The sequence below is a fragment of the Pseudoliparis swirei genome, chromosome 9 (genome assembly GCF_029220125.1).
Source record: "Pseudoliparis swirei isolate HS2019 ecotype Mariana Trench chromosome 9, NWPU_hadal_v1, whole genome shotgun sequence".
Classification (NCBI taxonomy): domain Eukaryota; kingdom Metazoa; phylum Chordata; class Actinopteri; order Perciformes; family Liparidae; genus Pseudoliparis; species Pseudoliparis swirei.
Window position 1 is genome coordinate 18353708 of NC_079396.1, and position 24729 is coordinate 18378436.

General features: G+C 41.0%; 1 protein-coding gene across 8 annotated transcripts; it reads left to right on the plus strand.

The window, feature by feature from the left end:
* The first annotated feature begins 1508 nt into the window (after nt 1-1508).
* LOC130199135 (transmembrane protein 269-like) lies at nt 1509-22522 on the plus strand. 8 transcript variants are annotated; one of them, XM_056422367.1, is made up of 8 exons: nt 1515-1846; nt 13186-13229; nt 15541-15632; nt 16720-17257; nt 18025-18122; nt 21473-21616; nt 21700-21900; nt 22178-22522. In XM_056422367.1, exons 4-8 carry the CDS (start codon nt 17217-17219, stop codon nt 22291-22293), a joined length of 600 nt encoding a protein of 199 aa, XP_056278342.1. In that variant the 5' UTR covers nt 1515-1846; nt 13186-13229; nt 15541-15632; nt 16720-17216; the 3' UTR covers nt 22294-22522. The 8 variants fall into 8 exon arrangements, with proteins under 8 accessions (XP_056278341.1, XP_056278339.1, XP_056278342.1 ...); XM_056422371.1 differs by having other exon boundaries at nt 17137-17257; XM_056422369.1 differs by lacking the exon at nt 1515-1846 and adding an exon at nt 7941-7955.
* Nucleotides 22523-24729: the final 2207 nt, after the last annotated feature.

Here is a 24729-nt window from a genome sequence, read left to right on the forward strand (position 1 = left end):
TATGGGAGCGGTGGCGCTGGGCTTAGCCCAGAAGAGTGAAGCAGCGAAATTTGTAGACATAGAAACACTCTCAGGCAGCAGCTTGCTGTTACATGCGCCTACTGCCAGTCTGACTCCGCTGTTTTGGGTGAATGACGTCACGTGCGACCTGGAGGTGTTAACCACTTGTGTACCAAATCTTTTTTTTTTTTTGGTTGAAAACATTCTCTCTCTCTCTTCTCTCTCTCTCTCTCTCTATTCTCTAAACATAACTAACGTCAGCAAACAGCTACAAGGCTTTGAAATCTCGGATTTCGTGAGTTTTTGTTTGTTTATTTTTTTAGGAAACGACGGACCGATTTCTTTAAACATTTAGGACTTTTAATTTGAGATATCTCCCAATTGGGACAGTAAATATGTCTGATTCCCAGGATAATGGAAGTCTGGGTTGTCCTGAACACAGCTGCATCAGTCAATGCCGGGCATTATGAGGAAAAACATATATAAAGCACTTCAAACATGAAAGAAATGACCGATTTCTTTAAACATTTAGGACGTTTAATTTGAGATATCTCCCAATTGGGTCAGTAAATATGTCTGATTCCCAGGATAATGGAAGTCTGGATTGTCCTGAACACAGCTGCATCAGTCAATGCCGGGCATTATGAGGAAAAACATATATAAAGCACTTCAAAGATGAAAGAAATGACCGATTTCTTTAAACATTTAGGACTTTTAATTTGACATTTCTCCCAATTGGGACAGTAGATATGTCTGCTTCCCAGGATAATGGAAGTCTGGATTGTCCTGAACACAGCTGCATCAGTGGATGCCGGGCATTATGAGGAAAAATATATATAAAGCACTTCAAACATGAAAGAAATGACCGATTTCTTTAAACATTTAGGACTTTTAATTTGAAATATCTCCCAATTGGGACCGTAGATATGTCTGATTCCCAGGATAATGGAAGTCAGGACCGTCTTGAACACAGCTGCATCAATCATTTCCTGGAACTGTTGGGGAAATCTATATACAGTTTTATTTTTATAAACTCTTCCTTGGTACAGTAAAACGTTTTAATGTTAGCATAATTTGAGCTAAATCTCAGAAACGATGTATAAGATTCAAAATCAGTTAATTGTTTACTTGTATATGCTAGTGTATGATTTGTCGACATCTTATTTTGAAAAACGGATGTTGTTTCACGTAGTTCTTTCCGCTAACTTTGTAAAACCGGATGTTGTGTCACGTGAATCCTGCCGCTAACTTTATCAAAAACCTTGCGCGCTCCCGATCGAATGCGTGTACCGTCAACATCAGTCTATAGGTGCACAGAAATGTAAGTGTCGGCTGAGTTGACCAAGGAGATCCGAGTGTCGGCTGAGTTGACCGCAGTAAACAACGTCAGGGTACAAACACCGTCATGACCTGTGTGTCTGATGCTGCGGGTCAGAGGAGAAGGAGGTGCACCCGTTTGGTGGCGCGAGGGGCACTGCGCGAGCACTAAGTGGAGGAGGGGGGAGGGGCGCGGCGGGGGGGAGGAGGCGGCACGTGAGCTCGTGAGCGCTGCGGAGCATGTCGGGGCGAAGTTCTCAGATAAATGCCCAGTCGGATATTAAAATACATTTGGGGGGACTTGATGACAAAAAGAGTAACTTTTATTCTTAAATACTGATGAATAAAAAAAGTGGGCTCCAGCAAAAAGGGCACTTTTCTCATCCAGGGTAAAAGGGCTGGTGCTTGAGCACCACTAGGGCTCTATCTGTGCACGTGCCTGTTTACGATACAACTCTTTATGCTTACCGAAACCGGAGCTATAAAGATAAAGCGTGGAACAAGGTCGGAGAAGCCGTGGGACTACCTGGTAAGTTTTGAATGTATGTATTTGCTTTTATTCTCGCTATTTGTTGTACTTTACTATCAACCAACCGCCGGTGTGCGGTATTAACTGGTTTTTGAATTAACTGGTTTTGGTACGCGTGCATGAGGCAGATGTGTCGTAGGAGTGGCCTCGAGTTGCCTCTCAGGACCCGTCTCGACTAACTAGGAAATGCACATTTCCATCGCTTAGCCTCTCTGTCACGTTCTTTTGATGTAACGCTTGTTAAGCTTCGTGCGTTTGCGGTGGAGATTTAACAGAACTTAGAAGAGTAGAAGGCTTTCTTTAGCCTTTCAATAGGCATAGTTTATTTACCTCCGTTCGTGGCATGACAGATGCGCGAATACTGCTGCCTTCTGCTCCGGTTTCATAATAAATTTTAGTCACATGGAGTCAGGATATAGGGTCAGTGACGTCACGTCCTGGACGCACTGTAGACAACATTGCCCTCTGCAGGACACAATGAGCAAGGGCGCACATAATAGTACAATATTTAACACCCCCACTCGATCCTAGCTTATTGTGATACATTTTTCACAACAGAATATAAACAAAACAAATATTCTCCCCATTTGACTTCAATACAAAATAAACAACAATACAATGGCACATTTATGCATCTCTTGCACTTTAAGTGCCAAACAAATACTGAGCAAACTTTTTCAGTTTTAGCTTAGTTGCTGGTTTTGTCATTAGGTCAGCTATCATGTTATCAGTAGGACAATATTCCAAAGATATCCTCCCACTGTTCAGTTTCTCGGATAAAATGATATTTAATATCGATATGTTTGCACCGCTGCCGATTTACCGGATTTCTGGCAAGTGCAATAGCTCCTTGGTTGTCATCATAAACCTTGGTTTGCCCATATTGATAATCATCAATACCCTTGAGTAGCTGTTGTAAATACATACACTCCTGTATGGCTGACGCTAAGGCCATGTATTCTGCCTCGCAGGTAGACAGTGCAACTGTTGGTTGTTTTCTACTCTTCCATGAAATGAGAGAGCTTCTCTCACTCAGACTGGCACAGTACCCTGTGGTGCTACGTCTGTCTGTAACCTCTGAGGCCCAGTCTGCATCACTATGTACTATTAGGCCCAGTTTACCTGCGTCATCCTTTTTGAAGCATAATCCACGGTCTGTTGTACCCTTAAGATACCTGAACACATGTTTCACAGTGCTCCAATGCTCACTTGGTTCAGAAAAATGCTGGGAAAGTTTACTGACCACAAAACTCAAATCTGGTCTAGTACATGTAGCCAAATAGATCAGACTTCCTACTGCCTCTCTACATCCTTGGCTTTTCCATTTTTTCAGCATTTTCTGTGTATTCAAGTTTAGATTCACATGGGGTTTCTCTGACTCTACAATCTTGCATTCCAAATCTGGAGAGGATTTTGTTCACATACCTTTCCTGTGACATTGTGACTTGACCTTCTGACTGGTTAAAATCTATACCAAGAAAATTGTTTAATTCCCCCAGGTCTTTAATTTTAAACCTATCAGTGAGCATCATTTTGACACTTTTCACAACCTCCTCTTTGTTAGCAGCAATTATCAGATCATCAACCCATACAATCAGAATCACTTTTTCGTTTTGTTTTTCCCTTGTGTATTGACAGTGATCAGCAGGATTTTGTTCAAAACCATTTTCAGTTAGATATGCATGTAACAGAGCATTCCAGTTTCTGCCTGACTGCTTTAGACCATATAGGGACTTCTGTAATTTGCAAACCAACTTTTCTCCAGTTTCTGACTTTTTGACATAACCTTCAGGTTGTTCGCAATAAACCTCACAATCAATGGGTGCATTCAGATATGCAGTTTTCACATCCATTTGGTGTAAAACTAAATCGTCCTGCACTGCCTTTTGCATGACAACTCTAATAGTTGTCATGTCAGCCGTAGGTGAGAAAGTCTCCTCGTAGTCTATGCCTTGTTTTTGGCTGTAACCTCTTGCAACAAATCTTGCCTTATGCTTGTCTGACCCGTCAGTATCACACTTTAGAGTATAGACCCACCTACCCCCCACTGCCTTTTTGCCTAGAGGCAACTGGGTGATCTTGAATGTGTCATTCTCTTCTAGTGACTGCATTTCGTCATTCATTGCATCGATCCACTGCCGTGACTTGGTTGATCCTATGGCCTCCTGGTAATTTTGTGGTATGTCACACACTGCTCTATAACAAGAGTCTACACATGTTATCAGTTGGTCTACTGTATCTTCAGTCTCATAATCCTGTAAGTACGTTGGCTTTCTCCTAGCTCTAGGTGGATTCCTTCTAGCCTCACTCTTCGTGTCTGGCTGTTCACATTCAGCCACAGAAACATCACCTTGAACACTTTGATCTGATGTATTTTCAATTTTTTCATCAACATTTTCCTCATCGTCAGGAACCCAGGGGTGTACCTCTCTGTCCTGACATTCAATGTGTGACCCAGGTGTCTGTGTTTCTTTCTCTTTGACTGTCTTGTTTGTGAACTTCAGTAACCTATGTTTTTGGACCTTATCTGCCTCTGAACAGTACACAAGATAAGCTGAACTGTTCTTATCGTATCCGACAAAAATGCCTTGCTCACATCTGGAATCTAACTTCCCCTTCTCTTGTGCGTAAGCAAAACACACAGATCCAAACTTCTTAAGTCTAGACATGTCTGGCTTCTTGCCTGTGAGCATCTCGTAAGGCGTTTTCTTTGTGCGATTATTGTAACACCTGTTTCTCACATATGCTGCCGTCTGTACAGCATAATTCCACAGTGTATCTGGCAACTTACTGTCCAACAGCATACATCTGCCCATTTCATAGAGGGTTTGCCAACCTCTCTCTGCTGTGCCGTTTTGGTGAGGTGAATAGGGTGCAGATGTCTCATGCCTAATCCTATTTTTGATTAACAGTGATTGGAATTCTCTGCTAGTAAATTCACCTCCGTTGTCTGAACGTAAACACTTTACTTTTCCATAAGGTGCTGAGTCTGCCAAGAACCTCTCTGTAGCATGTATTGCATCACTTTTGGATTTAAGAAAATAAACTGTTATGGCACCCGAATAGTCGTCTGTAAAAGACTGTGCATATTTGTGCCCTTCTAAACTTGGGGTTCTCATGGGACCGGCTAAATCAGTGTGGACCAGCTGTAGAGGTTCTGTAGCCTTTCTGTCTGGCTCCCTATTCCTTGTCTGGGTGAATTTCCCTTTAGTACAAATTTCACACAGCTGTGCTGGCCTGACTGCACTGCCTCTAATCTCCATGCCTTTTACCACACCCAGTAACTTTTGTACGTCCTCATAATTACAATGTCCCAAAATCTCATGCCAAGTTTGCATGTCGTGGCACGCATTACATTTGTCAACATTTTTCTGAACAGTTGGCAAGTAAAACAGATTACCACTTTCATGGAGGTCAAAACGGTTGTTACCACTCTTGGTGATCATGTGGCAGTCCCCCTTCTTGAAAGTCACTGTCGCTCCTTCATTTGTAGCTCTTGCCACTGAGAAAATGTCGTGTGGATACGTCGGCATATACAGTGCCTCATGCAGCTGTGCTCTTTGTTGACGTCCATTGTTGTCTAGCAGGTAGATCATCGCCGTCCCCCTGCGTTGCGCCATCCCGCTGCATTTCGTCCCATCTGCCAGCTCGATTGAATGACTGTCGGGCTGGAATGTGTTGTCAAAGCTTTTGAACTTGGCGATGTCGTTCACTATGTGGGATGTCGCTCCGGCGTCGACCATGATGCCTTTCTTCACATTGGCTGATGGCCTCTCGCTGTTTGCCTGCTTGGCCATGAAGCAATAATCCTCGTCGCCGTTGTCCTCTTCTTCCTCTGCAACCTTCCTGGCTCCGTCTCCTCTTCCCTTTTTCCTGCACAGGGAATCTGTGTGTGTGTTACTCCTGCAGTGACTGCACCACACTTTCTGTGTGCACTTGCTTCTAATGTGTCCTTTTTCTCCACACTTGTAACAAGTCACTGAAGTCAGAGTGACTTCTTCATTCTTCCTGTGTGTCTGGGTGCCTTGTCTACTTTGCCTTGTGTTACTCTTCATCACACAGTCTATAGATCCAGTCGCCCTCATCTTCTCAGATTCCTCATAGACCCTCAGTCTTCTCTTAAAGTCTTTAAATGTAACATCGTCCTCGTTCTGTGTTACATGGACAGCCAGGGGCCTGAATGAATCTGGCAATCCATTCAAAATGGTGGCTACAAGCAGCCCATCACTCATGTTCTCTCCTGCATCACGTAGAGCTGCAATTATATTCTCAGCTCTTATCATATAATCCGTGACAGTTTCATTGTCTGCCATTTGTATGGTGGTCAATGATGTGTACAGGTTTAGAATCCTTGGCTTGCTTTTTCCTGAATAGTGCTCTCTCAATAATGTCAGGGCTTTCCTTCCATCCTCGGCGGCATCATGTCTTATCAATGACAGGCTTTTATCATCCAGGGCATTCACTAACTGTGCATAACAGTCTTCATTTTTCCCTGGATCTGCAGCTAAAGCGGCTTCACCCGTGGGCACTCTCAATATAGTCTCTTTTAGTTTCAGAATGTGCAGACGGCTCAGGAATCGCGTCTCCCACAGATCATACTTAACTTCGTTTCCGTCAAATAGAATCTGCTGGGGTGTTCCTGCTCCAGCCATCCTTCAACGTTATATCCACGCTAACACGTCCTCTCTTCATACAGTTTTACTGTCTCCAAACACCGGCATTTCCTGGGCCCATAACCTGTTAAGCTTCGTGCGTTTGCGGTGGAGATTTAACAGAACTTAGAAGAGTAGAAGGCTTTCTTTAGCCTTTCAATAGGCATAGTTTATTTACCTCCGTTCGTGGCATGACAGATGCGCGAATACTGCTGCCTTCTGCTCCGGTTTCATAATAAATTGTAGTCACATGGAGTCAGGATATAGGGTCAGTGACGTCACGTCCTGGACGCACTGTAGACAACATTGCCCTCTGCAGGACACAATGAGCAAGGGCGCACATAATAGTACAATATTTAACAACGCTAATGTTTGAAAGACTAAACACGGATGACTTTGCTGTAAAATGTGATACCTGTTCAGGAGGCTGTAGTTGAGACGCCGAGGACACGGAGCGAGGACAAAGTAGGTGACTCTGCTGATGCCTGTTCAATATACTACTAACTTCAATAAATACTTGACAAAATGCTCTTGTTGTCAGTCTGATATTTATGTTATACGTCGTTATCTGACGTCCAGTCGATGTGAGACCAGTTTACTCTTCATACAGTGTGTAATGAAGCATGTAGCCCGTTGTTTACACCCATCTCGCCCACCGCTGTCAGCTGGGAAACTGTGATCGACTCAGATTAAGTTGTGATACAACACTGTGTGCTCTCACGTCTCTTATGTTTTATATTCGAGACTACGGATCCACATATATCCTCGTAACTATACTCTACCCTGTGCAGCACTCACTGGTCCATATTAAACATGACTGTTACCTGTTGTTACGATAAGGACACACATTGAATAACTACACACAGGAGTGAGCGTGTCTTAAGACACATGACGGGGGAGCAGCTCCAGCCTTCATTTATCACAACTTAATCTGAGTCGATCAGTTTCCCAGCTGACAGCGGTGGGCGAGCTGGGTGTAAACAACGGGCTACATGCTTCATTACACACTGCAGGGCTCTCAAGTCTCACGCATTGAGCGTGAGACTCACGCAATTCGGTCTCATCTCACGCACTCCCGCCACACATCGAATTCCTCACGCTGAAAAAACCTCTCGGCTATTTAATGCTTGAATGCACCAGCACCCCCCCCCCCCCGTCAACAACTCTTTTCGGCTCGATGCCGGCGCGCGCAACGGTCAGCTGTATCGGGTGCTGATGGAAATCTCACGCTTGCCTGTCTTCAAAACTTGAGAGCCCTGACACTGTATGAAGAGTAAACTGGTCTCACATCGACTGGACGTCAGATAACGACGTATAACATAAATATCAGACTGACAACAAGAGCATTTTGTCAAGTATTTATTGAAGTTAGTAGTATATTGAACAGGCATCAGCACGGTCACCTACTTTGTCCTCGCTCCGTGTCCTCGGCGTCTCAACTACAGCCTCCTGAACAGGTATCACATTTTACAGCAAAGTCATCCGTGTTTAGTCTTTCAAACATTAGCGTTACATCAAAAGAACGTGACAGAGAGGCTAAGCGATGGAAATGTGCATTTCCTAGTTAGTCGAGACGGGTCCTGAGAGGCAACTCGAGGCCACTCCTACGGCACATCTGCCTCATGCACGCGTACCAAAACCAGTTAATTCAAAAACCAGTTAATACCGCACACCGGCATATGTGTTTCATGGCAGAGGAGATCTGCCGCCGTAGGTGGAAAAGTCTCAAGAGACACGTATCAAAGAGAGAAGAAGAGAGAGAGCAGCGAGAAGCGCAGTGGGAGTGCAGCTCAGTCCACTAAAAAGTGGAAGTACTCTGCGGTCCTGTCGTTCCTCGATCCATTTATTACTCCGCCCCCGACGCAGTCGACGACTGCGGTCAAGCCAGCCGCCACTTCGAAAAACACAGTCAAGCCAGCCCGCACGATTTTTTCAGTACACGTATATACCAGGCATTACGGTGTGAGTGTGTGAAAACTGTTTTCAAAATAAGAGCGAACTTCCGGTGAACGTGATATGACGAAACACGCCTTTAAATACAGATATAGTGATAGATTAAACTAAATGAAGAGATGAAAAATCATGAATGGTATTAATGATGAACACATTAAATGAAAGAAAGTAATTATTCCAATATTGGGATATTCTGATTTAGAATTTCAAAATAAAAGCTAAAGAAAATCACATTCATGCGCAAATGGGTGTCTAATTTCAGAATTGATTTAGAACACAATGGTGCGTAGTTACAAAATACTTTCACTTCTGATTCATGGTAGAGTACCTCAAGGTGTCATCCAGAGATAATCAAGACATTCTGACGTTTGATTTATAAATGAAAGCACTTCATAAAGAAAATAATAGTAATATATTTCCAATATTTGATATTTCTTTGAAGCAAATCTGTAACTTTCTTGAAAAAATCACACTGGAGTCTTGTTATTGGTGACCTCAGCTAGGTCCATGATTATTTTCATGAGATATTACTGTGTAGATATCAGCTAAATAACAGGACCTCAAGTGGGAGCTGAACATCAGCTCCATCACTAAAAAGGCACAGCAGAGGACGTTCTTCCTGACGTAGCTGAATTGAACCTGCCAAAGACCATGATGGTGCACTTCTACACTGCCATCATCGAGTCCATCCTCTGCTCCTCCATCACCGTCTGGTACGCTGCAGCCACTGCTAAAGACAGAGCCGGACTGCAGCGGATCATCTGCTCCGCTGAGAGAGTGATTGGCTGCAATCTGCCATCCCTCCAGGACTTGTCTGCTTCCAGGACCCTGAAGCGAGCAAGGAAGATTGTAGCTGACTCCTCTCACCCGGGTCCCCCACTGACTTACATCCCCAGGACAATTTCCTTCCGCGCACCTAATTATTCACTTAAATACACTGCATACACTTAGGAAAAACTCAAGAATTAGAAAAAACTCTTCCTTAGACTTTTTGTTGCTAACTATGTTATTATTTTTTGTGAATGCTGGTAAAGTTATTGCCATATGACTACTTACTTCATGAGTAGATTTGGTTAATTATAACTGAATTGTTTCTGTGTTTAAATATTGTTGCATATGTTGTTGTTGTTGTTTTTTTACTTAATGTCTCAATCACTTTGTTTGGAACTTGTTTTGAGTAAAAATTGGGTACCCGCAAATGGGGTAGTACTATATATTGCCAGCCTACATGGTTGGGCCCCATTTGGGAGTGGCTACAACCTGGGAAAGAAAGCTAAGCTCTGACATGTTTAGAAAAAAGAAAAGCTAAAATCCTGCCCAAACTCACAACAGGGTCTCAGATTTGCTAAATCACACACCCTCTTCAAGTCCTGGATTTCAGACAGCCAATTAACTCTTGTGGGTGTTTTGGAAGAAATGTCATCAACATCATTGTAGGCCCTGTCTTGAATGTCTGCGTTCAATTTAGAATTTCCAGGAAAAATATTTAGGACATTATGGCCATTTTTGCACTTGTCAATAAATCCGCAAATACAAGAGAACAAGGCCCAATTTTACCCTTTGGACCTTTTTTTGGGGCCCTTAACTCAGACCTATCGGTTCTAAACCTTAGGGTATTCAGATGCCCTTCTTTGAATTTGAAAAGGATCCACATCTCGAAGTAGATTGGAAGTATGACAAATTAACTAAAAGACTTATGTTGAATATAAAGCAGTAAGGTTATATTCTAGAGAGAATTTGAAGGTCGAAGGTCAGTCTGCAGAGTAGTGTTTGTGTGTGTTAATAATATTTATTTTTCGCTAACTTTAAATTGAATTTCTTCAAAATCTACACAGTAATATCTCATGAAAATATGCATGGACCTAGCAGAGATCACCATCAACAAGGCTGCAGTGTAAGTTTCATCAAGAAAGTTTCAGATTTGCTTAAAATAAAATTCAAATATTGCCATAATATTTATTTCTCGCTAACTTTGAATTGAATTCATTCAAAATCTACACAGTAATATCTCATGAGAATAATCATGGACCTAGCAGAGGTCACCCTTAACAAGACTGCAGTGTACCTTTTTTCAAGAAAGTTTCAGATTTGCTTAAAATAAAATCCAAATATTGCCATAATATTAATAATATTTGTTTCTCACTAACTTTGAATTGAATTCATTCAAAATCTACACAGTAATATCTCATGAGAATAATCATGGACCTAGCAGAGGTCACCCTTAACAAGACTGCAGTGTACCTTTTTCAAGAAAGTTTCAGATTTGCTTAAAATAAAATCCAAATATTGCCATAATATTAATAATATTTATTTCTCGCTAACTTTGAATTGAATTCATTCAAAATCTACACAGTAATATCTCATGAGAATAATCATGGACCTAGCGGAGGTCACCCTTAACAAGACTGCAGTGTACCCTTTTTCAAGAAAGTTTCAGATTCGCTTAAAATAAAATCCAAATATTGCCATAATATTAATAATATTTATTTCTCGCTAACTTTAAACTGAATTTATTCAAAATCCACACAGTAATATCTCATGAGAATAATCATGGACCTAGCAGAGGTCACCCTTAACAAGACTGCAGTGTACCTTTTTTCAAGAAAGTTTCAGATTTGCTTAAAATAAAATCCAAATATTGCCATAATATTAATAATATTTGTTTCTCGCTAACTTTGAATTGAATTCATTCAAAATCTACACAGTAATATCTCATGAGAATAATCATGGACCTAGCAGAGGTCACCCTTAACAAGACTGCAGTGTACCTTTTTCAAGAAAGTTTCAGATTTGCTTAAAATAAAATCCAAATATTGCCATAATATTAATAATATTGATTTCTCGCTAACTTTGAATTGAATTCATTCAAAATCTACACAGTAATATCTCATGTGAATAATCATGGACCTAGCGGAGGTCACCCTTAACAAGACTGCAGTGTACCCTTTTTCAAAAAAGTTTCAGATTCGCTTAAAATAAAATCCAAATATTGCCATAATATTAATAATATTTATTTCTCGCTAACTTTAAACTGAATTTATTCAAAATCCACACAGTAATATCTCATGAGAATAATCATGGACCTAGCAGAGGTCACCCTTAACAAGACTGCAGTGTACCTTTTTTCAAGAAATTTCAGATTTGCTTAAAATAAAATCCAAATATTGCCATAATATTAATAATATTTATTTCTCGCTAACTTTGAATTGAATTCATTCAAAATCTACACAGTAATATCTCATGAAAATATTCATGGGCCTAGCAGAGGTCACCATTAACAAGACTGCATTGTACCTTTTTTCAAGAAAGTTTCAGATTTGCTTAAAATAAAATCCAAATATTGCCATAATATTTATTTCTCGCTAACTGAATTGAATTCATTCAAAATCTACACAGTAATATCTCATGAAAATAATCATGGACCTAGCTGAGGTCACCAATAACAAGACTGCAGTGTGATTCTTTCAAGAAAGTTACAGATTTGCTTCAAAGAAATATCAAATATTGGAAATATATTACTATTATTTTCTTTATGAAGTGCTTTCATTTAGAAATCAAACGTCAGAATGTCTTGATTATCTCTGGATGACACCTTGAGGTACTCTACCATGAATCAGAAGTGAAAGTATTTTGTAACTACGCACCATTTTGTTCTAAATCTATTCTGAAATTAGACATCCATTTGCACATGAATGTGATTTTCTTTAGCTTTTATTTTGAAATTCTAAATCAGAATATCCCAATATTGGAATAATTACTTTCTTTCATTTAATGTGTTTATCATTAATACCATTCATGATTTTTCATCTCTTCATTTAGTTTAATCTATCACTATATCTGTATTTAAAGGCGTGTTTCGTCATATCACGTTCACCGGAAGTTCGCTCTTATTTTGAAGACAGCTTTCACATGCTCGTACCGTAATGTCTGGTATATACGTGTACTGAAAAAGATCGTGCGGGCTGGCTTGACTGTGTTTTTCGAAGTGGCGGCTGGCTTGACTGCAGTGTCCGACGCGTCTGGTGTGAACACCCTTTTTTCGACGCGCGTCGACGAGGCGTCCGGTGTGAACGCACCATGAGAGTGTGTCAATGGAAACGTGCCCACAACCCGATGTAGCAACAGAATAGTCCTAACGCTCATACACCGAGTGAAGCCGAAGTAGATGCATGACAAGTTGAAGTAATAGCCTGTCTTGTTGAGCTGATAAACCCATATTCTGAATCATTAGTCCCACATCCAACAATGAGGCACAGTACCATAATCACAAGGCACACCGCTTTGAACTGAAATCGTGTCTCCTTCAGGATATAATGGTCATTTCTAAGGGAAGAGCGCATACAAACAAGCAAAACAATGCCGTGGTGGGACCCCAACATGGCCGCCAGAGTTTGTTGTGGTCACGTGAGTGAATACGCTCTATATGAAGCAATAATGTCATAAAAGCAGAAGTGCAAAAAAAATTAGAATTATCTAGCCCTATGTCCAGCTAATAAACTTCATGTGATGCAATTGAGAAAATAATAATGATGTACAACTGGTAACAGTATAGCCAAGTGCATAGGCAATGATAACCCAAAATCCTATTGGGGACTTATTGTGGCATGATTGTGTACCTTGTTTTCATGTTGTATGTTCATATACTGTAAATGTATCTATCATGCTTAAACAATGTATACTTTAATGTCATAATGCTAATATAAATAAGCGCCTTTTTCATTATTTATTTTATAGCTGTGAGCCAGACACAATCATGATCCTGCTGTCTCCCTTCTCTGGTAGGTACTGTTTTCTACATTTCCCCTCATAGTTGGATTATTATTTACAGGGGTGACGGAGGTCAAGCCTACATGTAGGTCTGCTAGATCTAATTAAGCAGGACAACAACCACACATGTGCTAAAGGAACTTTAAAGATGCTTCGACCAAATATCATTTTTGTAAAAACAAATAAAACAAAAACATAGAATACATCTAGCATGAAATATATATATGAGGAAGTTATGATGTGTAATTATTAGGGCTGTCAATCGATTTAAAAAAATTAACTAATTAATCGCACATTTTGAAATTCATTAATCGCGATTAAAAGTTGTTTTTCTTCTTTTTAAAGACAAAACTTCACACAGAGCTGTGTTTTCAAAGAGGCTCCTACCTATAAAGTGCAGCGAGGTATTTAATATCGTGGATGATAAATTGTTTCTTCAGTGAAACATCCAGATTAGTAAAAAAAAGAAGTATATTTGAGACCCCATTGGTCCTGTCATCTTTAACACTGAACAGCAGCAGAACCAGTGGCCTTGGTAACTGACTGACATTCAAATATGTCACGTTAATCCTCTGGAGGCTGGGGGCATTTTATACATTTTACAAACAAATTTAAATTCACCTTTTAAAGGCGTTTTCATGTGACACATGCCCACGTGTTCTACATCAACCATTCCAGAACAATCTCAGCTCTATATATAATGAAGCACATTGTCCTCCGCCGTGTTCTCTGGTTCTCTGATTGACAGGTTGCTAATGAGCCGCACCTGTGAGGTGGGAGGTCCTTTGTGATTTACTGAGTGTTCATTGGTTGTTTTTTTTGCTAAATGTTGACAGACAAACGGATTGACAAATCACGGTGAAGGTTTCGTGTGACGAGTTCTTTCCGCGCCGCCTCACCCGACACGTCGCCCCTCCGTTCCTCTGTGTGTCGGAGGGGGAGACGGGAGGAAGGAGGAGCAGGAGGAAACCCGACTGATTCATCCACGAGTTTAAACTGATTTCTGCTCCCTATTTTCGCAGAGAAATAATTGTTTTAAAAACGGAAACAGTGTTAAACCGCACTGCCGCGATTTGACACTCAGAGGAGTGTAAAAACTTCAACGAACACCGGAAGTAAACAAAGTTGCGTTAATTGCGTTAAAATATTTTAGTGCGTTAACGCGGCCAAATTAATCGCATAGATTAACGCGTTAACGCTGACAGCCCTAGTAATTATTATACATGATGTAGGGGTATAGACATTAACACCATCACTTGATGTTAGTAGTTCAAATCTTTACAGTAAAGATATATGCTGGTACATTACATAGTCCACACAGTTTGAGTATAGTTTATAGTGATAGAATGTTTTATTGTTGATATTCACTCGTTTACATATATACTGTGGAATCACATTACAGAATCATAAGCCACATCCAATAGAATGTACAGGAATACATGTTGAATGACTGGTGTATAGTATTTACACTTAATTAAAATATTATTGTCTTTTCTCCTTGACTTTATGTCATTATCATAAAACACAGTTAACTCAGTGAAAATGTAAACAGTCTATATTTCAAGCCAGATTTTCCCCGTTCAGAATAGTTTTCCTTGTTTTCATTTAGTTTTTTAAGTTTTTACCAGTTACTGTAACATAGCTAATAATTGCATAACCAGGGCATTCCCATCATGCTTTGCAGTCATTAGGCAGCAATCCAGAATCGGAGACTTGCTTGAACTTGACTGTCTCGGCCTTTATCCCCTTTTTATTTGTGACCAAGACAATGTCTTAAGTGGTTAGAAACAGCGGCAGTGAGAGCTGCAACCTCACTGGCTTTGCACATGGAGCTGCATGTCATGTGTGCCTCCCTAATTATATTTACTGTGACACATTAATCAACCCATGGGTAAATGTGTTAACGTTAGCTAACGCTAAATTTCAGCTGTGGTCCCTGTGGCCAGATGTTACAACCTTCACTGAAGGAGAGAGCGGTTAACACAGTAACATAATAAAAAAGCAATAAACATACAGGTTACGATAAAATACTGGCCTCATCATAAAATCATTAAAAAAAAGACTAAAAAAACAATAAGTATTTACACAATCACTGAGGAGGGAGACACAATTCATGCTCACACATCTGACTGGTAAAAAGCCAGTTCTTCAGGCCGTGTTTAAAACCCTGTAAGACCCCTCGTTGTAATATTACAACGTCACTTTTATCTCTCTAAAAAACACATTTGCAAAAACGTTTTTTGGGGAAAGACCATATTTACATAGTCAATGGGTCCTATTGTCTTGCCTTGCAATGCCATTGTATTGTAAATGTGTATATAGGTGTGGCCATAAGGCCATGAACTCACTCTACCTGCAAACTTTCCCGGAAGCACATCTCCTTGTTTCATTCCACTGGATATATCAACATTGAAGTAAGTAAATTCCATGAAATCTTTTTTTGGGTGATTGTTAGAATGTGTAGTTCATGTAAATACTAAGTTATTGTGGAATTAATGCATCACATTAGATTTTCAGCTTGTTATGTCATTGTTGTAATTTTACAACGTTGGGTGAAAATGGTAGCTAAAATAGCAGGTGCACCTTGCACACTACATGGAGACATTCCACTTCTCGGATGTTCAGATACAGGATAAATATAATGTATTTGATGATTCACACTTTACAAAAGGGTTATTTGTTATAATTTTAAGTTTAGACCATATTTGAATAATTCTAAATGGGTTAGGGTAACCCAAACCCCATGTTATTTCTATGTTCGCAGTGAGATATAGTCAACTGTTTTTTAAAATCTGCACTTTGTTGGTTTGCCCAAATATCTCCTTGTTACACAAGCCAGATAATGTGTGTAGAATGCTTTGGAGGATGGTTGTTCAGGGACAAGTGTAAATGTTTTGGAATGTGGGAGTTGCATGTATTTTGCATTGGTCAGGGAGAGGTGTAAATGTTTTGGAATGTGGTGGTTGCATTTATAATGCAAGTTCAGGGAGAGGTGTAAATGTTCTGGAATGTGGGGGTTGCATTTATAAGCATTGTTCAGGGAGAGGTGTAAATGTTCTGGAATATGGTGGTTGCATTTATAATGCATTGTTCAGGGAGAGGTGTAAATGTTCTGGAATATGGGGATGTAAGAGTTCTGGGGGGGTTGTATTTTCCTTTTGTAAATGTAAGTAGAGTGCACATTAGGCTAGCCAGACAGTATTGTGTGCCATCCGTGGAGTGTATTGCCTGAATAGGATTAATTTGCATTGGAATTAGTTATACTTGAACATTCTCTAACTATTGTTTCCATTTCAGAATGCCACCAGCAAGGAGAGCAAATGCTGAAATTCTGCTACCAACTAGGCCCAACGTTGCAATATTACAACGTTTCCCTAAAAACTTACAAAAACATTTATTTATTTATTAATCCTTCATTATCTGCATCAGAAGACTCTTACAACATCATCTGACTTAAAAAATAAAAGATTTAGACATTATTTCTATGCTTGGGTCTTACAGGGTTAAAAGAGTAAAAAGTTCTGCTCGTGCGTATATTCAGAGGCAGGGCATTCCAGAGCTGTCCTGCTTTCACTGAAAATGCAGACTGACTAAAAGAACTCCTCCTAAATGGGATGACGCAGTCGCCTCTCTCCACAGATCTGGTTTGTCTGCTACTCTGTTTTGTTTAATAAATTCACCAAGTGGGGGAGGAGCCATATCATTAAGAACTGTAGAATTGTAGAATATACTGCGTGTTATTAAAAACAAGGAGAGGTTGTCGCTATATCTTTATACCACATCTAAAATGTTAACTATCCCCAACTTAGACACCTTCATCAAAAGGTCAGACCATGTGGTCACCAGATGATAGTAGGGATTTAGCTTTTAGCTTTAGCACACAGACAATTACTAACTGCTTTTGTTGTGTGGTCTAAGGTCTCTGTGATGACACCACGCGACTCCAGATCAAGGAGTTTGCACGTAAAAATGCAGCCAATGCTCTGTCTGTTGCTAACATGGTCATGGGCATAGCCTCCATTCTGAGCAGTCTAAATGGGTGAGTTTACATTATTGGATTTTACTATCAAAAATATTAGTCAGCCTCAATTGCAGGATAACCCAAGAACAAATATTTTCAGTAAGAAACAAACAAAAAAAAGACTGTTAATACAAATTAAGAATTAAGTTAGGGTTTTTAAAACAACATTTGGTTATTAGGGTGGCCCCGCAGGTCCAACAAGCGATACATAAAACACAACAACATATATATACGTATTTTATAATATATATTTATATTTATTTTACAGAGTGTATTTAACCCTTGTGTTGCCTTAGGGTCATTTTGACCCGAATCAATATTACACCCTCCCCCCGCCTTTGGGTCATTTTGACCCGATTCAATGTTTCACCCTCCTGTTACCTTTATATTTACTAACATATTTTACCCTTTGGGTTCAATTTGACGCCAGCAATTAAAACCTCCAGAAAATTATTAGAATTAATATTGTTTTCCAAGTTTAAGTGTGAGGCACTTTATGTTTGTTTGTTGACTACCGAAAGAACACCGACATTAAACATTGAATGGGGTCAAATTAAGCCTAAGGCGGGGGGAGGGTGTAATATTGATTCGGGTCAAAATGACCCTAAGGCAACACAAGGGTTAAGAGATTAGATAAAATAACATTGCTGAGAGTAAAAAACTAATTTCTTAGGATTCTGTTTCCATTATATTTTAGCCCCTCATTGCCACTGTTATTACTAAAATGGGACCTTGAAACATGAAGTAAAATCCTTTTCATCAAAAGTCCATTTGTTTTTCTTCAGGCACCATCATGCTGCCTGTTGGCTGGTTCTGATTGGCTACCTTCTGGATTCGGCAGATGGAGCCGTTGCCAGGCGACTCGGTGCCTGCTCTGCACTGGGTTAGTGCAGCGTTGTTGTCAGGAGCTGTTACCAAACAATAACCTTGACTCAGGTGTTGGCACGCCTCGCTTTACAGTCCTTTGTCTGGACTTTGCAATCAGTCCGCTCAAAGTCACGAACAACAAGAACCAGCAGAAGAAAAGACTGAATACTCTGGATAGTCTTACAATGTATCATGCGTTTACATGATGGTATAATTCTAATCTTGCTTTAGTTGGACTATGCTATCTTTTGGGTCATCTGCTATTATCCCAATATACATGGCAGTGAGTAATTCGAATCATTGGCCGAAAGCATGTCATATCCGATACGATAGGCGGCGCTGTTTTCATTACAACTCGTGGTGATACAGCCATTTCCGCTTGACCTCTTCACAACAACCAACAGCAACAACATCAACATTTCGAGAAAGATGGCGAACAGAGAGCAAGGCGAAGCTACATCCCTCTACTATTCTTGCATGATGTTAATAGGAGTACAGCGAATGCAAATGGCGCTATTGGCGTTGTGTGTTTGTTTTCTGCCGGCCAGGCTCCCGGCAGTGACAACTTATCGTCTCTTTCGACTTCCAGGTCACGACATGGGGGGGAGGAGGGCGGCGGGATCTCAAGCATGCGCAAAGACGCAAAGTCCAGTTCCTAATCCAATTCACCGTTACATGCCGCGATAGTCGAATTATACTTGCTTACCAGCCTCATGTGGGAGTGGACGCCGCCATCATCTACCTGCTGCAACGAGCTCAGTCGCACCTGGATGGAACCGGTGTCTCTGTGAGAGTCACTTTCTTTGACTTCTCCAGTGCATTCAACACCATCCAGCCACTGCTGCTGAGTGAGAAGCTGCGGGTGGTCGGTGTGGACGCGTCCACCATCTCCTGGATCACTGACTACCTCACAGGCAGACCACAGTTTGTCAGAATGGGCCGTGTGCTGTCTGGAGGTCAGTGATGCTGGAGCCCCACAGGGAACTGTTCTGTCTCCCTTCCTCTTCACCCTGTACACCACTGACTTCCAGTACAACACGGAGTCATGCCATCTGCAGAAGTACTCTGATGACTCTGCAGTGGTCGGGTGTATTAGGGATGGACGGGAGGAGGAGTACAGGGCAGTGGTGAGCGACTTTGTAAAGTGGGCCGATGAGAATCACCTTCGGCTGAACGTGGCCAAGACCAGAGAGATGGTGGTGGACTTCAGGAGGAAGAGCTCCTCCACCTCTGAGTGTCCTGGGAGTGGACGTGGACATGGTGGAGGAGTACAAGTACCTGGGCGTCTCCATCGACAGCCGACTGAACTGGAAGGCCAACATCAACGCTGTGTACAAGAAGGGGATGAGTCGACTCTTTTTCCTGAGAAAGCTTCGATCCTTCAACGTGTGCAGCAAGATGCTGGAGTTATTCTACCAGTCGGTTGTCGCCAGTGTGCTGCACTTTGCCATTGTCTGCTGGGGGAGCAGCATCGGAGCCGGTGACACCAGCCGTCTCAACAAACTGGTTAGGAAGGCTGGCTCCATCATCGGCTGCCAGCTGGAGCACCTGGAACAGGTGGTGGAGAGGAGGACGTTGAAGAAACTGGTGTCCATATTGGACGACCCGGACCACCCGGACCACCCTCTCCACCACCTCCTACAGGGACAGAGGAGGACTTTCTCCAGACGTCTCCTCACGCTCCGCTGCCACAAGGAGAGATACAGGAGAACATTCCTGCCGACGGCTATGAGGCTCTACAACAGATCACCTCTTGCCAGATCCTAGTGCAATAACTGTAATAATAACTTAATATTTACACTTTGTTGATCTGCACTTCACACATTTCATTTATTTACACTACACACATACACACACATTTCATTTTCATTTACACTACACACATACACACTTTGCATTTTGCACACTCTGTCTATATGTAATATTTTTATATTTAATTTAATTTTACACTGCAGTCATTAGTATTGTATTGTGTCTGCATATATGTTGTATATATATACATATATATTTTATATTTTACTTTGTATACTCAGTCATTGTATTATATTTGTGTGTGTGTGTATATATATATATACATATATATATACTTCATTTTATATTTTACTTGTATACATCTTTATCTTTCATCCCTGTTTTTTATATTTTATATTTTATTCTCGTGTGTTTAGTTTATTGGTGCTGCTACTGTGACGACAAATTTCCCCTTGGGGATTAATAAAGTATATATCTATCTTATCAACCGGATCGGATCGAGTTATCCAGGGGTGTTAATCGGATTGTAGTCGGACCGCACATAGTCGAACAAAGGTGTTTACATGAAACGGATAATTCGATTTCAGTCCGACTAAGCCAGTTATTCGAATGCATGTAAACAAACTGGTATTACCTGTATGTTCTGTGTGTGTGTGTGTGTGTGTGTGTGTATGTGTGTACGTGTAGCGTGGTTGTGGCTCTCTTCAACAGTCACCTGGGCTCATCTCCAACACCTGCCTGCAATCCGGTTCATCAGACCCGTCCAGTGAAATACCGGCTTTCTTCTCACTCCTTGCCAGATTATTTTGTCGGCTCAGTGGTAGTGTGACTCTCGGTCACTCTCAGTTCTTTTGACAACAAAGAATACTTTTGGGATTTACCTTGTATTTATGATTAATCTTAGTTCCTTGTGCCCAGGATGTATGTGCCTGTACTGCAGCCCAGCCGCCGCCGCTCACGCCATTACACCTGTGTTCACCCGGGTTCTGCCAAACCACCAGTGAACTCTGAATAAAATCCATTCCTTGACCTTAACATTAAGCATGTCTGCACCTTGGGTCCTGCAAAACGCCAACCGTAACATATCCAATATAATTTAATTTGAGCTTTGTCAAATAGCATCTTTTTAGCTTTTCCAATATTTATAAGGACTGCACACATTACACCATTTTCAGGTTTCTAGTGTGAATGGCATGTTTTTTCTATTGTCATCTAATGCAGATACACAGAACATAAGATGTGGCTTGTTTTCAAAAGATCACAGCAATGTAAATATTTAACGGAGAGGCACAAATACCTGTTTTAAAAGCTTCCAGTGTGAAAGGTCACATTTGGCTGGTGTGTTGGCTGCACATTTCAGGGGAGTTTGTGTCCTGCATGACTTTGCATGTGGATGTTGTTTTGTTAAATAAAAAATCACTTTCTTATTGAACAGCCTAATTCCACAGGATCACGCTCACATTGTCTATTTCCTCCCGTTGCTTTGGCTTCTCTGCATACCTAAAATTGCTAAAATTGTTGACCCTGAACCGTGTAATTTCAGCCATGGCCAGAATCACCTCATCTTCATCTGAGCCAAATTTGGTATTTTCTTTTTTCTTTTTTCATGTCCAGGTGCGAAGCTCGATGATTTTTCTGACTTCACGACCTTTGGGATTGCCACCGCATTGCTCCTAAGGACATCTGACCTGCTGGACAACATCCTATGTGTGTGTTACATCCTGTCTGTGTTTGTCCGTCTGTGTTTCTTTTCAAGTGGTAAGTTCCAAAATGTATAGTTACTTTATGCTGTTTGATTATTTAAAGGACCGACTAAGGATGTGTTCTTGTTGGGTCCGTAGGGATCCCATTCATGTTTCGTGGACTGCCCTGCACCTACTCCTCAGCCATCCTGGCCAGTGCCTCACTGCTGTCAGGGGGAAATCTGGCCTTGCTGCGTATCATTGCAGTGGTCATGATCCCCTTTATGATCAGCCAGAACTTCTACCCCCATGACAGATTACTGGAGTCCCAGGCCTGGAAGAAAGCAGTCTTTGCTGGAGGTAAAGCCATTAAACAATTAATCCAGTAGGATTCACATCTCTCTGGGACAAGAGCTAAGAGTAATGATTGCATATGACAGTATAATCCAAATTAGAAATGCTGCAGCAAATCAGATATCAGGTACATCATTGAGCATAGATGCATGTGGTAGAGCCATCTAGCCATGTAGGTAGTTTTGGTAACAAGGGCTTTTTTAATGCCAATACCTGCTGTTGTGGAGTTTGTCATTTCTTCAGCGTTTTTACTCTTAACTTCTATTTTTTTTGTTATTTTCAGGAGTTGTCATGGTGTTCTGCTCATCCTTCCCCACTGCAAGTGTGTACTATATGTTGTGGTCTGTCTCCTTCATGTTGTTCCCGAATTCCCTTTGGAGCTGTAAGGGTGAGAGTTAAAGTGAGGGGTGAGAAGTGCATTTGAATATTATTAAAGTTAGGATGAGCCTTCATGCTGTCTTTTGTCTGTGCTGCATTTTGTCAGATAGTTTGTTCCACAAATCTCTCACTTCAAAATGAACCAGTCTTTCGTCAATGTTGTGAACATGCAGCAGTAGTATACATAATATTCACACACAATATAAAAATGAATAATTTGAAACTAAGTAATTAAACAATTTTAATCAAGTGTTGCTTCTGATTTTGTGAAATAAAATATTCATTAAACCCTTATATGTTGCGCCTATTTGTTGCGAGTCACTGTGGTGTATACGTGATTTAGACTTTACTGATTGGAGTGAACCGTTAACCGGTACACAATTCAAAGGTTATATTTGGGTGTACTTTACAAGTTTACTGACCTGAGAAAACAGGAAAAAATCAGACAGGCAACCGCTCGGTTTCTCCATTCAGCGTCTTCTCAAGTGACGAGGAGACACTGCTCACCATGTCGAAACCACAGCGCGCCACTGTCACCTACTGGACACAGTTGGTAATACACATAGAAATGTGTTCATTCAAATATTCAATAAATAAACAATGTGACCAAATGACCATACATGAAAACGTCTCCTTTCATCGACAAATAAAACGTATTCAATCACTGCCACAACATCTTTGTATTCTATCATCAGATTGAACAGACTAGTGTCTGTAGAGGTGATTTAAGGTAACTGTTTCAAAGAGGTCATGGCGCGTGTGTGTGTGTGTGTTCAGTGTCGGTAAACAGAAATTGAATAAGACACTACTGGGGTGCAAGGCATGGCCTGTATGTCAGTGCCTGATGAGGTATTAAGTAAGATGCCTGGTACAATGTTGGACAGTGTCCCTGTTGTGACATGGAATATGGACATGGTTGTGTTCCCTATACCAGTTTGGTAGGATTTGTGTATAAATAAATTATTTCATTTAAAATATGGATTTTTATTTAAAGATATTCATGTAATTTGCATGCAAAATAGGTCTACCCGAACCAGCGGACAACAAATTCAACCCGCGGCAACACTTCAAAAGTAGCCCAATTCCGCGGGAAAACCGCGGACCTGGCAACACTGGCTCCTACGTCCAGTGTCGACTGCCTTCATTTTCGTTGTCAGGTGCGCCCGAGTTATTTCCTCCTTGACATGAGGATACTCCTCGGATGTCTCGAGTCTTGAGAATTCTGATTGGTTTGCATGTCTTTATCCTTCTCGTTACACTGCCGACTACAGGTTTGGCATAGTTATGACGGCGCCCGGGGGCGTATTTATGCGGGTCCATATAAACAGAAACTTTTTTGAAAACGACCTTGTGTGTACGACGTTATTTTTGAAAACGGAGGGGCAGAAATCTTCGTTTCTGTAAATACCCGGCTATGTGTAAACGTGGCCTCAGTCTTCCCACTCTTTTGGCTGAAATACTTTGTATATTTTCTTTTTTCTCTCTCGATTAAACGACAAAACAAACTATGAAAACTTGCACGGAGTGTATGACTTATGTTTTATTGCGCCAAACGTGTTCAGAGACAAATTGTAATTTACAGTTTAGCTGTCAAATGAGAAGATTTGTTATCCGACCGCAAGTTTAACGTAATAAAAGTTACGTGACGCAATAAGCGTAATTTCCGGTGGAATATTCCAGCAGATTTATCCTTGATCTTTAAAAGGACACGCTGAGAACCCATGTGAGAAGTTAAAAAGTAAACGTCCTATGCAGGCACGTGCACAGACATTTTGGGGGGCAGGTGCTCAAACCAAAAAAAAGGGCACCCAATGCCACAAAAAGAATTCTGACAGAGTTGAAGCATAAGCAGCATTACACTGATGATTCAATACATCCTCGAGCTGCATTTCCTCTGGGCAGCATCAGACCGCTTGCTTACATTTTCTTTATGAAAAAAGATGAATTATTATCTTGCAACAACAGTACAATCGTTCTGATAGGCTAATGGGTCGTCATGCCAGCCACGTATTGCCCTCCTCTCTGGTCTGATACGGATCAGTATTGCCCTCTTACGTCATTTTCAAAATGAGCGATATTGATAGACATCCCTCTGAACAATACCAGAGAGGCCTTATGATTTTTGTTTCAGTCTGGCAACGCAAATCCTAGACTAGCCCCTGTTAAATAGAACGGAATAAGAATCCACTCTCTCTCTCTCTCTCTCTCTCTCTCTCTCTCTCTATTCTCTAAACATAACTAACGTCAGCAAACAGCTACAAGACTTTGAAATCGCGGATTTCGTGAGTTTTTGTTTGTTTATTTTTTTAGGAAACGACGGACCAGTTGTAACGTCATGTTTTCAGCAGCGCTAATGTTGTGGTTGATTTATCACCAGTCAACGACTGCGGTCAACTCAGCCGACACTCGGATCCAGTGGCGGGCCGTGCATTTTCTATCTAGGCCTTCAATGCCGTC

What these genes read in the sequence shown, in the direction of transcription:
- LOC130199135 (XM_056422366.1), top strand. Translation starts at nt 13,205, where the DNA reads ATGATCCTGCTGTCTCCCTTCTCTG. An exon ending in CCTGCTGTCTCCCTTCTCTG is followed by an intron (nt 13,230 to 17,136) that starts GTAGGTACTGTT and finishes GTGTGGTCTAAG; the next exon opens with GTCTCTGTGATGACACCACG. An exon ending in CGGTGCCTGCTCTGCACTGG is followed by an intron (nt 18,123 to 21,472) that starts GTTAGTGCAGCG and finishes TTTCATGTCCAG; the next exon opens with GTGCGAAGCTCGATGATTTT.